The 14,803-nt window shown below is 46.1% G+C and overlaps 1 protein-coding gene across 2 annotated transcripts in view; it reads left to right on the top strand.

The window, feature by feature from the left end:
• Nucleotides 1-13,934, top strand: part of cdi (center divider) — a 49,461-nt gene extending 35,527 nt beyond the window's left edge. The window contains exons 4-8 of one of the 2 annotated variants that reach the window (XM_017164536.3): nucleotides 8,562-8,760; nucleotides 8,821-8,906; nucleotides 8,968-9,223; nucleotides 9,289-11,087; nucleotides 11,461-13,934. In XM_017164536.3, the coding sequence (XP_017020025.1) occupies nucleotides 8,562-8,760; nucleotides 8,821-8,906; nucleotides 8,968-9,223; nucleotides 9,289-11,087; nucleotides 11,461-12,292 (3,172 nt within the window). In that variant the 3' untranslated portion in view covers nucleotides 12,293-13,934. Of the gene's footprint in view, nucleotides 1-8,561; nucleotides 8,761-8,820; nucleotides 8,907-8,967; nucleotides 9,224-9,288; nucleotides 11,088-11,255; nucleotides 11,313-11,460 lie in introns of those variants that run through there. The other variant, XM_041774512.2, reaches the window with a different exon arrangement.
• Nucleotides 13,935-14,803: the final 869 nt, after the last annotated feature.

The following is a 14,803-nucleotide window of genomic DNA, read 5'->3' as shown; positions in this document are numbered from 1 at the left end:
TGCGAGGTCTGAAACAATGTGTCTGGGGACGCCAACGACGACGACGACTAGATATAATTGCCAAGCTGCGTAGCTTACTCACTTCACTGGTTGTTTTTCGGATTCATTTGTGCCTTTTCGTGATTTGCTTGCCTCATCCTCACGTGACTGCACGCAACAGTGAAGCGACTTCAATTGTATGCACTTCCCAGGGACTTTTATTTTTTGCTGTTTTCTATTTTAGTTATTTTTTTCCTCCCCTCCAAGCCGATCCACCTTGCTACGCCCATCTTTTCCTGCAATCCCATGAATATGCAAACTCTGGCTTAGACCTCTCTGCATTTCGGCCCCGCCCTTTCATTTACAATGTTAACACCCCGAAAATGGGGAAGAAACATGTCTTTTATTAGTTGCCATTCTTCGTAGCCTGCAGCTACTCAAACTTTAACCTCACATAATCCCAAAGAGATTCCGCTATGATGGCGGCAATCCCACCTAGACTATATCCCCTCCCAGAGTCCAGAACTCACCTGACTTTTATGACGTCTGTCATCGCTGTCCGGGGTATTAAATGCAACGGATTCCGCTGATTAAATGCCCTGGCCAACTCATTTTGCTGTGTGTGCCCGGCTCGCTGAGAGATGGATTTGGGTCAGCGGAACGGCCAGGCACCAGAAATAACAAATAACAACCTCGCCGGCGACTGCAGCTGCCAACTTTTCTTTATTCGTGGGGGCATTAAATGAAAATTCTGAAAAAACTCCAGAGTCCGGAATGCAGCTATGGCGCCAGCGGGTCGACTGGATACTGGATAGTGAAATTAAAATGCAGCCACACGCATATAGTTCTCTGTTTTATGGCAGAACACAGCTAGTACGTATATAATACTTCTGGCTAATAAATATGACACTGGAATATAAGAGGTTTAATTGGGAATAATTATAATCATTAGAAAGAAGGGTTAGAAAAAGGTTTGACTAATAGAGGCTCTTTGTTTAGCATCGTTTTCATTTCCCTCAGTGCACCCATATGGGTATAGTTCCACCCGATTGAACTTAGCTTAGATCCGCAATCCTCGATCCGCGATTGTGACTTTATCAGTGACGTGGATCGCTAAACACTCCGCTCCCAGCTCGGCTAGATGACTGACTGACTGACTGCCTAGATGCCTGACTGACTGGCAGTTAGTTAGGCGCTGCTCTTGTTGGCGGGCATGTTTAATGATGCCTAACGATCGCGGCTGTCGGCTAACTGTCAAATTTTAACAGCTACACCGCTGGGCGTCCATGCGGGCCACTGCATCGCTTCATCGCTGTTACCACCGCCTCCCATGGCGGATCACAGCGCCCCATCGCCATCTCCGGCTGGCAGAGTCCGGCTAATGAAGCCTATTGATTGGCTGTGTACCGTTGCATCCTCCTCGCTTCAGAGAGGCGGGCAGGGCAGTGCAGCCGAGCGTCAATAGAACTAATCTTGGGTAATTGAAACCGCCTTTCTAGCCGGCAGCATGCCGAGTGTGCCAGAGTTCCCATATATATAGCATATATGCTATGTTCGCCCACACCCGAATCAGTGACTTATTGGCCACGAAACGTAAACCGAAACTCACACACTCCCCGGCCAGGTTGGGTGGGTATATGTACTGCACTTTTTATGGGCTTATCAGGCGCCTGCCTTACTACGGAATGTCGCACAATGAAAACAGGCAGCCACATCCAGCTAGTCAGGCAGCCGACTCCGCTCTGCCCTCCAGTGGGAAACGGTGTAGCACACAACCCACTCACCCACATGGGTGTCGCCGCTCCCAGGCCACCGCCAAACTGACAGATAGTCACTCCACTTACCTGGCAGCACTGTGCACTGCAGAGAACATTGGATCACTTATATGTTTTGTATTATTTATTTAAATATAATATGTTAGGTAGGATATAAATCCTTATTGATATACTATCAGAACCTGGCTTAATTATGGGAATAAATATAAAGTTTTCTTGATATGATCATGGAGTCCTTAATGTAAGCAAGATTTTCAATAATTTTTATAGAATTTGTCTAAAATCATAATTTAAACAATCACTGAAATGTAGCATGTAAACAGTGATGACAATGGGGCACCGGGTTCTCCACACTTTTATTTTTATTTGTATTTTTTCTTTCTCTTTATTATTAACTCCACTTGTAGTAAGTGCGATGCATGGGGAAAGAAAAACATGCTGCCGTTGGCTCAGAGCCATTTAAACGCTCATTTAACGCGACTAAGCCCGCGTAAGACATGTCACAGTTCTTGGCCCGACTCATTACGGGCACAAACAATGGCAGAAATTCCGCAAGAGCTAAAAGTGCTGCTGTTTCTGCTGCTGTGGCGGCACTTGATCTGGCTGCGATGCTAAGCAGGTGATAAGTTGTGGGCAAATGTTGACAAATTGTTGGCATGCAAATGTGTGTTGTGTGTGAGCGCGGGTTAACGACTTCACTGAGGTGTTGCTGGAGTCAAAATCTCACGCTTTTAACCCCGTTTCTGGGATGAGGGCGGTGCTACATTGCACCACCGATAAGCCCGGCGTTGGCGTCAGGCTGCATTGCAACTGAGGTCAGATTGCACTTAATTGAATGTGTCGATAGCTCGATCCACTCATCTTGTGATGACTGAAGGTCGTTGTATATATATGCCTTTCAGTATGTGATATGTGATGTGCCTGCCACAAGCCGCCTTTTTCAACGCCGCCGCACTGCACATTGTTGTCTCGGCCATTATTTGTCTTGGCTTGATTTGTGTGTGCCGCCGTCGCCATGTCCGTTCCCTCCGTTCATAATATGCTTGCCAATAAACTGAAATCGCTGGCCTTGAGGCGAACGGCGGGCGCCCAGTGGCGCATTTTGTCTGTGTCTTCGCTGCTACTGCCTGTGGGGCTAATGAAAAGATTGCCGAGAATGAGCAGAAATCGTTGACAATTTAATGAGAATTTCATTGTGCAAGATGGGCCAAATTGGTCATTCATGAATCGCAAATCCGCGCCTCTTAAGCATTTAATGGGGAATTCGACTTGTGGCCAAATTGAGTCCTTCATTTCCAGTTTCTAGAGTGGAGTCTCCTCGACTTTGACAAGTTGCAGCAGCAACATGGCATCGCCAAGAAGCCGAAAGAGAGCGTGTCATGATTGCGGCCACATAAACATTTCTTTTTATTGCCTAATGGATACACGACGACTGCCAGACTGGTTGGCTACTACTCGTACTCGTTTGTGTACCTGCAGCAGCGCACTTTTATCAGCTCAGCTGATACAGCTCCGTGTCTGCTCGCCTCGGCTTACAGCCGGCTCCTGCCATCGCCGATCGCTTGTCAATCGATTCGTATGGGAGTATGCCCGGGTATCAGTAATTGACGCTGCTCCAAGAAAGCTAAATTGGGTTAATTTCTGATTGATGATCGGCAACACAACATCATGGCCTGGTAAAATGTCGCGAGCAATTTCATTAGGCAGCTAGCTGCTGCATTCGCCCGAGATCAGGTTGTTCGATCTGGATTGGATCGAATTGACGTCAATAGCTATTGCTAAGGCTGATTTGCAGTGTTTACTCAGCATTTGCATCACGGATTTTGAGTGGCTATTTATAGTAAGCAGGTGCTGGCTATATTTAAATGGGTAAAAATTAACCCGATTTTAGGATTATTTTGAAACATTCCTATAATTAATAATTAAAAGGAAAATAGTACCAAAAATAATTCTATTTTAAAGGAATTCTTTTTAGGATCTCTATGATCTGAAAAAAATATTTAAATTAATTTTCAATTTTGTGTGGAGAAATCATATTGCAATATTAGGAATAGTTGTCCAGTATTTATCAAAAATCTTAATTATTCAAGCTTAATTTCTTTGTGTGTACCCTTTTTATAGAAAACGCAAAATTAGGAATTCATAAAGCCTACAATTATCGATGCCTCATCTATGTATTCATGGGGGGTTTGTGCTTTTTGGCATATACCTATGTTTTTATTCGAATTGCCAACTGGCGAACTGAACTCACTGACCCAAAATTGGGGCGGGAGGCACTTTATTTATTTCTTATACATATATTTTGGTAATGCTTTATGTCTCAGCCCAACAAAACCAAGAAAAAAAAAAATAAAAGAAAATCAACTACAAAACAACGCAGTGCGACGCACTGGCGAGTCATTGAACCCGCTGTGTGTTACATTGTGATGTCTTTGTAAGTGCTAACACATGTAAGAAGCACAATACGAATATAAAAAAGCAGAGCAGTGAAGGATTGTGCTGATGGGGCCACCGAAAAAGTGAGTAATATGCGCGAGTATCTGGCAGATGCATAATGCCCAGATGCAGATACAGATTGGAATTTAATGAGCTACACGGCATTCCATCCCGTTGTCAGTTGCTTGCCGCTGCCATGTAACAAGTTTCTTTACAGCAATTAATCACTCAAAAGCTAACTGCATCAGTTGGGATTTAGTTTGTATCGAAGCGATAAATCGTGCGATATTTGTCCGCATAAATCACACTTGGTAATTGTCAACTTCCGCATGAAAAAATAAAGCCATCAAATGGTAAACCATCGTCTGCTGTCCCATAAAGCATCTCTCACCCAACGGACAAACGGGGTGGCGGCTTTTGGCCAACATTCACTTCCAATTTGCGTTTGCGTTTGGCCATTGTCTCTGTCCGTTTCGTACGAAATTATGTCATCAACTTTCAATCAATTTCAATACACTTCAATCAATTTTGCACAACAAAGAGCGCGTAGAGGAGCATTAGATATTCAGATTTATGCAACACCCATACATGCGCTTTCTTTTTGCTTTTTTGTCGACTGCAGCAACGTTTTCTTTTTTCTTGTTTTTTTGTGTTCCACTATTTTGGCTCGGAAATCGGGAAATCGCAATATCGGTCAGCGGCTGAAACAAGAAGAGGAAGCTGCTGCTGCTGCTTCTGCGAGAGGCTGTAAGTTGCAGCTGCAATCTGCATAATTTTCGCATCACGTTTTGCATATTTTTCTAATTGAAAAGCAAATTCAATCATTTCATTTCGAAATGTGCGCTCTGTTGCTGCTCGACTGCCGAATGGTAATTGCAGTTGGCAGCGTTTAGGAGCGTTTATAACGCCCATTGCCACGCCCCCGGCCTGCTCCACTGCCACCGTCTCGTTGGGCTTGGATTTGGGACTGGGTTTTGGGTCTGGGCCTGGTCTTGGGCCTGGCTTATTTGTTGTTTGCCCAAAAGCAAACTTTGTTTGCTTTGTGTCAACCTTTTAACCCCCGATCGTGCCGCCGCTGCCGCTTGCAATTTCAGTTGCAGTTTCCCCTGATGTTGTGGTAATAATTTTCAATTAAGCGCCAAATGCTTTTATGCTCCAGTTTGATTTGCCAACAAACCAACCACAGCAGTTGCAACACCCAGCAACTTGCAAGTGAAAGAATTCCGAGCGGTACTTTGCATTTTATTAGCCCGGCCAGCGGCAGTTAGCGGCTCTGGACGATGGATCCGTCTGCGCAAAGTCTGGGAAACCAATTGGCGCAGTCTCTCCATCTCCATCTCCGAGAGAAACGTGCAAACGTGTCAATTTATGGTTTTCATTGCGACTTGCAAGAGAAATGCCGAATGCCGGCTGCCAACGACAGCGACGAAGCCGTTTTCCCGGGAAAACTGCTGTAATATGCTCGTAGCAAATACTGTAACACCCATAGCGAGCCGGAAAAGACAAAAAAAAAAAAAGAAGCGAAATAGAAAACCTAAACTCCACCTAAACTGAGAACAATGCTAAAGACCAGCAAGAGGTTTATAGCCGCTTGAGTAGTTCCTCCAGCTTCCTGCTCGCTATGAAGAGCCCTCAACTGTGCATTCGTTTCCTGGAGGATAGAGGCGACACCTTTGCCTAGAGCTTCTGGACCAAAAACTGATTTGCATCTGCAGCCAGTTCTTCTCGGTGTCACTGAACCTACAGAGTACAAGGCTTTGTTTACGCTTTTGGATAATTAATAAATCTTATCGCGTTCCGAAAATAACATCGTTTGCACCCTGGCTGGCTGATGAATGCGAAATAAATTAATTGCCCAATTAGCAAAGTACTTTTCGTGCTTTTCGGTAGCAACTTTCATTTATTTTTTTGCTTGCCTTATTTGTTTACTCTTTGGGTTTGCAATAAAAAAGATCTTGTTTCCAAATTAAATCCCTTCTGTGAGCGCATCTCAAACCCAAAATCCGCGTTGAGTTGAGAGTGCGGCTTAAAGCGCACATTAAAGGCGTTTACGGGCGGCAAAGCCGATTAATGTAAGCCGCTAATGGGCAGGAAAAGGGATCGGGATTGGGAACGGGGATGGGGCAGGCACTCGCTCGAGGCGCTAATCGTGCATCACGCAGGGAAATAAATTGAATTAGAACCGTAAATACCATGCAAATGGATGTGCTGCAGCCTGCACCCACGGTCACGAGAAGGAGAAGCCTTGAAGCACGAAGGTGTGTGTTTGTGCCCACTACTCGAGAGTAGGATGTAACTCAGACGACGGCTTTCAACACCTGGAATCGAGGGCCTGGCCGCTGTGGGTCTTGCGTCTTTTGTGATAACTTCATTTCACATCCGAGCCAGAGCCCCGAGCCCTTGGGCTGTCTGAAGGGCTGACATGTGTCTGCCACACACTGGCGTGGCATCTATCATGCATCTCAAAAGGGTCATCCCCTTCTGGCCAAGACACTTCCAATCTTGTTTTATTTTTTTGTGCAGCGTAATAGCGTTTTGTTAACAGCCAAACTTGCCTCAGCTGGATTTTGAGGATCTCTGGATATTCCAGAGATATTTCTAAGTAAACTTGTTTATTTAAATAATTAATTTAGAGCAGTATTCAACATGGCAATGGTATTTACTGCGTTATTTCTACCCCAACAAGAATTTTTTATGGTTAGAGCTTGCCTTCCTATAACCTGAGGCCAAGTGTCCAAGTTTGATTGCCGCAATGCCGCTGGTTTACCAAGCTGGTTTCAATTAAGCTGCTTTGCATTGAAGGGTGGTGGGTGGCACTGATTATATCTGGCTGCTGTGATTCCTGACGCCGCATATCACGCAAGTCAATAAACCCCGGCGGAAGGCGATGCAACAGGTGGTCCTGGCAAGACCAACCCCTTTTCAGGTAGTATGTTAATGCGCCGAGACCCCTGGGTAATAATGGGAACAAGCACATGGCTGGGTGTGGTGGATGGGCTGAAGGCGGGTGGCCATAACATTTGATTGCCCTGACGCACCCCGGAGACAGGCAGCCCTGTCGAGGCCTCATTGACAGCCGGAGTGAAAGGTGTCCGGGGCGACAGGTTGCGTGCTCAAAGCAATTATTTCCGCTGCTCGGCGTTTGCGAAATTTATTAAGGACTTGATGCGCTGCGGTTAACCTAATGAAATTAATTTTTACTATAAGTGAAAATTAATGGCCCAATCGGCCATCTGGGTTAACATAAATCAAAGCTGCCAAAGGCCACTTGACTTCTTCTTATACAATAGTTAAGAACCGCAAAACTGCATGACGGGCAAAAGATATAGCTTATCTGGCACACGACGACGAATACGCAAAGTTTCGTACAATTTGGCAAATGCTTTGGGCCATGGCTTTAAACGGGGACTGGCCGGCAAATGGAGCATGTGCCCGAGATAAGCCCAATCGTCCGATTAGGCCAGTGCGAAGAGAACCCTTATCGAACAGGCATTGGTATTGAACACCTGCACGGGACCAGAGTCACATGCGCCAATCGGTTGCGAATAGCTTCTATATTTACATATACATATTTTCAGAAGTAGGAGCCAGAGTTTCATGTATGGAAATTCTTTACATTTCCTTTATAAGTTTATTATTTGTATTAGTTTATATATTTCTGAATCTTGGCATATTTTCTGGCTTAAGGTGTCTAGTTACAAGCTTGTTTTATATGTTCCAGCCAACTTAGTTTACACAGAGTTCATTGTCACCTGAAAGCATCGCTCTCAGAGGCCCGTCTGGCTGTCGTTGTTAACCTTCTTTACCTGACTGCACACACTTCCTCTGTTAAAGAAGGAGTTGGCGGTAGGCAGACGCATGCGTTGCCAGTCTCTTAATAAGCTTACAGTTCCGGTTCCCAAGCCTGGTGACCTCAGCTTGTCCTGCAGCCGCCCCTCTAACTTCTAGCTGAGCCTCTTAACATAGGCTGGGGAGATAGAGTCATTGACATTGCCGTCTGAGTAGGAAGCGGAGATGATGAGGACTTGGGAAGTGGCTCCTTTGTTCTTTAAGTCCTGGGGGACGCCACTCCATAGGTCTGGACCTGACCAGTAGTCAAGGGAAAACTTTCTCTTTTTATTGCGTGCATCGGGGCATCGAAACGCTAATTTATTTTGCAGCGAATCAAGGCTGAAACAATGCTAACCAAAACCCAGTCGATGGGGGGTGGCTGATTGCATGTCGACCGGCGATAAGCAAGGTGGGGAATCGGGGAATCGGAGAGTTGCAGTGCCTGTCAACTTGGGTGATTGAAAGTGAAACTTATTCGGGGTAAACTTAGTTTCTTTGCAGTGGAAAACTTGTGCTAACCGTCCGTTTTCCTTCTTTCAGCTTCATGGGCGTCTGTGTGCAGGAGGGCCAACTGCACGCCCTCACCGAGTACATCAACGGCGGCTCCCTGGAGCAGCTGCTGGCCAACAAGGAGGTGGTGCTTAGCGCCACGCAGAAGATAAGACTGGCGCTGGGTATAGCGCGCGGCATGGCCTACGTCCACGATGCCGGCATCTTCCACAGAGATCTGACGAGCAAGGTGAGTGCTTTCTGCTGATTAGCATCATTTTCAGCTGATTAATTCATGTTTTCCCTGCAGAATGTACTTATTCGCAATCTGGCCAACGATCAGTATGAAGCCGTTGTGGGTGACTTTGGCCTGGCCGCAAATATACCCGAGAAAACGTAAGTGGCTCCTCTGACAACAGAACATAACACTCATCTATATCCTTTTACTCATTTGTAGGAGAAAGTCACGCCTCGAGACCGTCGGCTCACCGTATTGGGTCAGTCCGGAGTGCCTGAAGGGCCAGTGGTATGACCAGACGAGCGACGTCTTCTCCTTCGGCATCATCCAGTGCGAGATCATTGCCCGCATCGAAGCGGATCCGGACCTGATGCCGCGCACTGCACCGTTTGGCCTGGACTACCTGGCCTTTGTCGAGTTGTGTCCCATGGACACACCCCCCGTGTTTCTCCGCCTGGCCTTCTACTGCTGCCTGGTAAGTGAATCATCATCCCCTTAGCTTGAAGATTTACCAATTCTAATCCTCTCTTTCGCTTGCAGTACGACCCTAAGAGCCGGCCCACTTTCCATGATGCCACAAAAAAGCTAACGCTGCTCCTGGAGAAGTACGAGCACGAGTCGTCGGCGGGAGCTAGTCCACTTAGCTCCTTAGAGCTGATCAACTGCTCGCCGGGAGGCAGTGATTCGGAGAATACTACGGCAATAGCAACGCCCCGCACTTTGGCGGAGCCCACGGTGGCCACCATATGCACGGCCCCGGCAGGCACTTTGACACCGCGCCACCTGCGAGAGGTGGACGAGGAGGGATTCCGTTTCCCTAGTAAAAAGTGCGCCTCGGCTGCGTTACCAGGAACGCCTAATGGATCCGCCGGTAGCAGTGGCTTCGACGATCACATACAGCAATCGCGGGTACGGCGCGCCACCCAGAAACTGGAAGCCGAGATCCTGCTGCATCGTCGCTCTCTGAGCGAGAACATCATCCACTTTCCCATGCATACGTCGCCAAGCGACAAGGCGCGGTGTCACCAGATGCAGCGCCAGCGCTCTTCCACGCACTCCCCGACGCCTCCGAGGCAGCTGGCTTCGGTTCAGTTACCCGCCACGGCGATTCCGGAACCCCCGCCTCTCCCTAAGCCAATTCCCGCAGTCCTTACGTTGCGCAAAGTGGGCGAAACGATGTGCTTAAAGGATCCGCAGTACAAGCCGACGACTGGCAAGGATCACAATGGCTCGAAACCGAATCCGTTCGAAGCGCTGGCACAGCTTCGAGGCGTCAAGAAGATCCTGGACGCCAATCCAAAGACTTATGCAGCAGGTGTTGGGGATCTGTTCAGCTCTTGCTTCGAGACATTGGCACCGTTCTTCAAGGAGCTGGCCGCTATGCAGAGCAAGGCGGCGGTCCAGGGGGGTGGACTCCAGGATGAGGGAGTTTCCACAACGGCAGCCGCAACCACGGCAGCTACACCCAGTGAACCAAAGAGCCTGCCGGTTTCGCCGCATCTGACGCGCAAGTACAGCGCCATAGAGCTGCGGCTGCCCCAGCGGATCAGCAATGCTGCACCAGCGAGCAATCCGCCAGCAGCAGCAGCAGCATTGCCGCCGGATGAGGACGACTGCGATGACTGTAACTCAGAGGGCGAGGATCCTGATGGCGGTGGGAACTGTGCGGATGCAGAGTCCAGCAGCGATGACAGCGCCGTGCGCCCAGCTACCGTGCCAACTGTCCGTAAATACAGAGCGAATTCCCTGTACACGCACCCGCTCTTTCGGGGCACCACCCCTGGCACTAGTAGTGGCCTGAAGAGCGCCAGCACCGGCGAGTTCGAGAGTCCGGCTCTGCTGAAGGCCAGCGCCTCCACGGTCACGTTGACGGCCTCCACAGCTGGGGCATCCAATTCCTGCGAGGATCTGACTGACAGCGCCAAGAAATCCAAAGAACAAACTAATTCCAGTGCGGTAGCAGCGGCCACGGTGGCCTTGGTGTCACCCACTCCGCGCTTGACGGAGACCCCGGCCTCCGTATCCTCCTGCACGGATCTGGACCTGGACGAAGTGAAGAACACCTGCGATTTGAGCGAGCTAAAGAACTCGTGCGAGCAGCTGCCACTGAAGGCGAACCTCACGCGACGCGACTCCATCGAGAGCGGCTTCTTCTCGTGCTTCAACGAGGAGTCGGATGCGGCGATAACCAACAGCAGCTTCGGCCGCCAGCTGAACGGGATGGGCTCGTTGGGGTTTGGTTGCGGCGGCGGGGGCAGCAGTAGCAGCAACTGTTGCTACGAGCAGTTGAAGGCGCAGCTGTTGCTCGACACAGGTGGCAGCGCCAACAGTGAACTCAAGTGAGTATATGACTTTTAAGGACACGTAGAGACCCATAAACCATTGCATTATCAAGAATAAACTGCATTGTCCTGTTGAAACTCGATTAGAAACCTTTTTTTGTATGAAACGTAGAACTAGAAAACTCTTGCTTAAACCGTTGAGTGAAATAATTACCAAATATTCAGGTTAAACGCCACCTTGGGCCGTGCCATACATATTGATCCCTAAACGCCAAAAATAAAGTAAGTGATTCCCATATTCAATAAAAACTACCCTAAATGGCAGATAAATCCCTTTACTTGAATAAAGATAATTATAGGAACCAACCCGAAAATCCCTGAAGTATATTCCTGATCGCCTCATACTGACCAAGATCTCCTTATCTTCCAGCGATAAACTTGCGAGTCTGTGTCGCTGCTGCTACTACGCCACCTCCACATCGAATGCCGCCGTTACTGCTGCCGCTGCCGCGGCCCAACAGCAACATCAGAGTCATCTGCTCAACGACACCTCCTCGACAGCGTCCCCGTCTGTGCTGCTAATCGACAACGATCCTGCTGTAATTGGAGGAAACACCTCGTCGTCCACAGCCCTGGACTCGATGGACGACCTAGACGCCGATATTGTGGCTTCGCGGCCAACACACCAACGACGTTACACCTGCCACCACGCCCTGCTCAGCGGCAACGGCAGCGATCCCCAGATGGCCGCCACGGCGGGTCTGATCAATCGATTGGCCCTGGACTCGGAGATTCACACGCTGCTGCAACGCCACCCGTTCGCAACGAACCAGCTTCTGTACTGCAAGAACCGCACCTCGTCCATCTACACGGACAGTTCCGACGACATCAGCAGCCTGGCCGGCTCCGATTCCCTGCTGTGGGACGAGCGCTCCTTCACGGCGCTGCCCAGCACACGATCGGCGCAGATAGCCAAGATAGTGGAGTATTTCGAGCGGAAGCGGCAGGACTCCTCGCCGCCATCGATGCACCATCGCAACGGCAATGGAACGGTGGCCGCTGCCGTGGCTGCTTCGGCGCTGGGGTCCAACTACCTGTCGTATGAGGCGCGTCGCTACTCGGACTTCAAGCGCCACCTAAACACGGATGGCCTGTGCTTCGACCTGGACAAGAAGCCGGCGCAGCAGCGGATGATGGTGTGCGAGGGAGCCGTCAAATCAAAGCTGCCCATTTTTGATAAAAAGAAGCAGCAGGGCGGCTAGCGAAAAGACCACACCGGATTCAATTAACACTTACAATTCATAAATTTTTTTTTTTGTTCAGTGCCCCGGCAACATTACTGGATTCTGTAAACTTTATACCCTTATATCCTTTCACTGCGGAAAGCAGCCCTTGGTAGGTGTGAATGAAGATGTAATGGCGAATTTGATTGCCCAAAAAATTGTGTTAGTTAGCATATAAACAACAAGTGTACTTTAGTTTATATTTATTTCCTTACCGTCAGTGTGTATAGGGCGCAATTGCAAATAAGCCAAAACTGTTCTACTAAGAATTAAGCATGCCCGTCTAGCCGTAAGAGAAACCAATTCGTTTTTATTGTGTCCAATTATCATTTAAATGCGAATGCATAAACGAAACATAATCATATGTCGTACTGGTTCCTAGTCCCTAAAATGTACATCGCTAGAAACATACTATGCTAAATTAGTGAGTATGCTGGAGTAAGACCGATCGCGGAAAGTATTTATTCTAATTATTTAAACCTGTCGCTGGTATACTCCTATGGAAATGGCATAGCTATTCGTAACGATAGATTTACACATACGATTACCGCTCTATTTATTTGATTTTGTCCAACCGCTGTATAAAACGATTATGTTTAAATTACAATACAAAAATATATATATATATGATATACATAAAATGGCATATTGCAATACATACATTTTACCTGTAGCGATTAATTACCTTGTAAGGTTACATACATAGACTTATCCACTTGAGGTTGTAAGACTTAAAACCCCAACCCCTGCTTCCCCTTCGAAAATTGTACAGACGAACACCCCCTATCATATTGGCCAATCCCAGTGGGCATAGTTACGGCATAGGACTTTAGCTTAGTTCCTTTATTTACAAAACATGTGGTTATCTGCACTACAAATAAATACATTTGTATACAAACATGCATCAGAGCCAGCCGATCGCTGAACAATTGATGGTTTTAAACGAGTGTATTACCATTCGACTTGATTTCTGTTTTACTTTATGGACTTTGGCTGCAATTAGACTTCAATTATAACACATATTGCAAGAGCAAGGCGAAGACTGAGCCACCGTTTTTCAATTGGCTAGTAGTTTCCACTATACTAACGTTAGGACAAAATATACATACACATATTGTAGGTCGGAGAATCATTAGGAATATTTTACTTTACCAACGTAGCGACACTGTCTGTTCAACAGAAGCAATGGATTAGGGAGAAGATTTATGTGGCAACTGTAAATAAAGTACGGTGTGTACATACGAATTCTGGCAGTATAAGTAGCTGATATTGTTGAGATATATAAGAAGTCGTCCATTCGAGCATAACACGTCAACCTCATCATCACATCGTCTTGTTAAATGGGCTCTAAGCAAAGCCAAAACATTAGAGAATCATGAATTACAAATTCACTTCCGGTTGCCAATCAAACATTTTAATGCACTTACCAATGTAGGTCTATCACGAACATAAGTATTCTATTATATATATTATTATCAACATTGAAATCGCAGTCCATCCCAGGCAAACATATGAACGAAATCAGTTTCGGTTTTTAACTGTCACCAAATCGAAAGCAAATAATTTTGTAAAACTGAATTGTACTCGTTTAATAAACATACTGATATAGAAAAAACCCTTTAATTTTGAGAATATTATGGGAAAAATACTACAAATTGAAGTGTAAGTACATTTTCTGTGGGATATTGACTTCATGCTAAGCCTAAAAGTATGCAACTCAAATTATATCTTCTATAAACCTCCAAACGTGTAAAATGTAAAGAGAAGTCGTATGTCAAACTTATCAATTTGCATTTTCAATTTGATTTAATTTAATTTTTTTTTAATAGGAGCCAGAACATAGATTTATTTAACCCCCGTATTTGAATTCATAAATTTGATAATTTCCCGCCAAAGAAGAAAATACATTGTTCACTGCCAAATTTGAATTTTATTTAATTTAGGGTTTCCTTAATAAAAACAATAAAATACATTAAATTTAAAATTCAAAATTCAAAGCCGTCATTTTCCCAAAAAAGCCGGCAGTCATCAAGCGGTAACTTTAACGCTTCTCTCAAAACGATTGTGCTCAATTTTTTGAAGTTAGTTGTTGTCCTAAGTGTTTTGAAAAAATTACATTTCAAATAAACAAAATAGCATAGCGTCGCTTGGATTTAATTTTGATACAAATTTATAATACCAGGTAATATAGGAAACACACTAGACCTCATCAGGTCCTTATATTAGGCGAACCACAGCCATTCAAATTTTTTATAATTTTATAGCTTTTTTTTTTATTACCTATTTAAAACAAGAAAGAAAGCTAACTTTGGCCAGCCAAAGTTTGTATACCCTTGCAGGTAACAATTCAAATATATCAAAACTAAGCCAAAAATGCATTAATTTCGATTCGGAAAGCAGTTTTGTGTTCGTTTTTAATAATTTAAAAAAACTGCATACCAAATTTAAAATTTTAAGAAATCAAAATTTTTGGCAATTTTCTAATTTTAA

Source organism: Drosophila kikkawai, chromosome 3R (genome assembly GCF_030179895.1).
Source record: "Drosophila kikkawai strain 14028-0561.14 chromosome 3R, DkikHiC1v2, whole genome shotgun sequence".
NCBI lineage: Eukaryota > Metazoa > Arthropoda > Insecta > Diptera > Drosophilidae > Drosophila > Drosophila kikkawai.
This window is presented reverse-complemented; position numbering and strand designations above follow the sequence as displayed.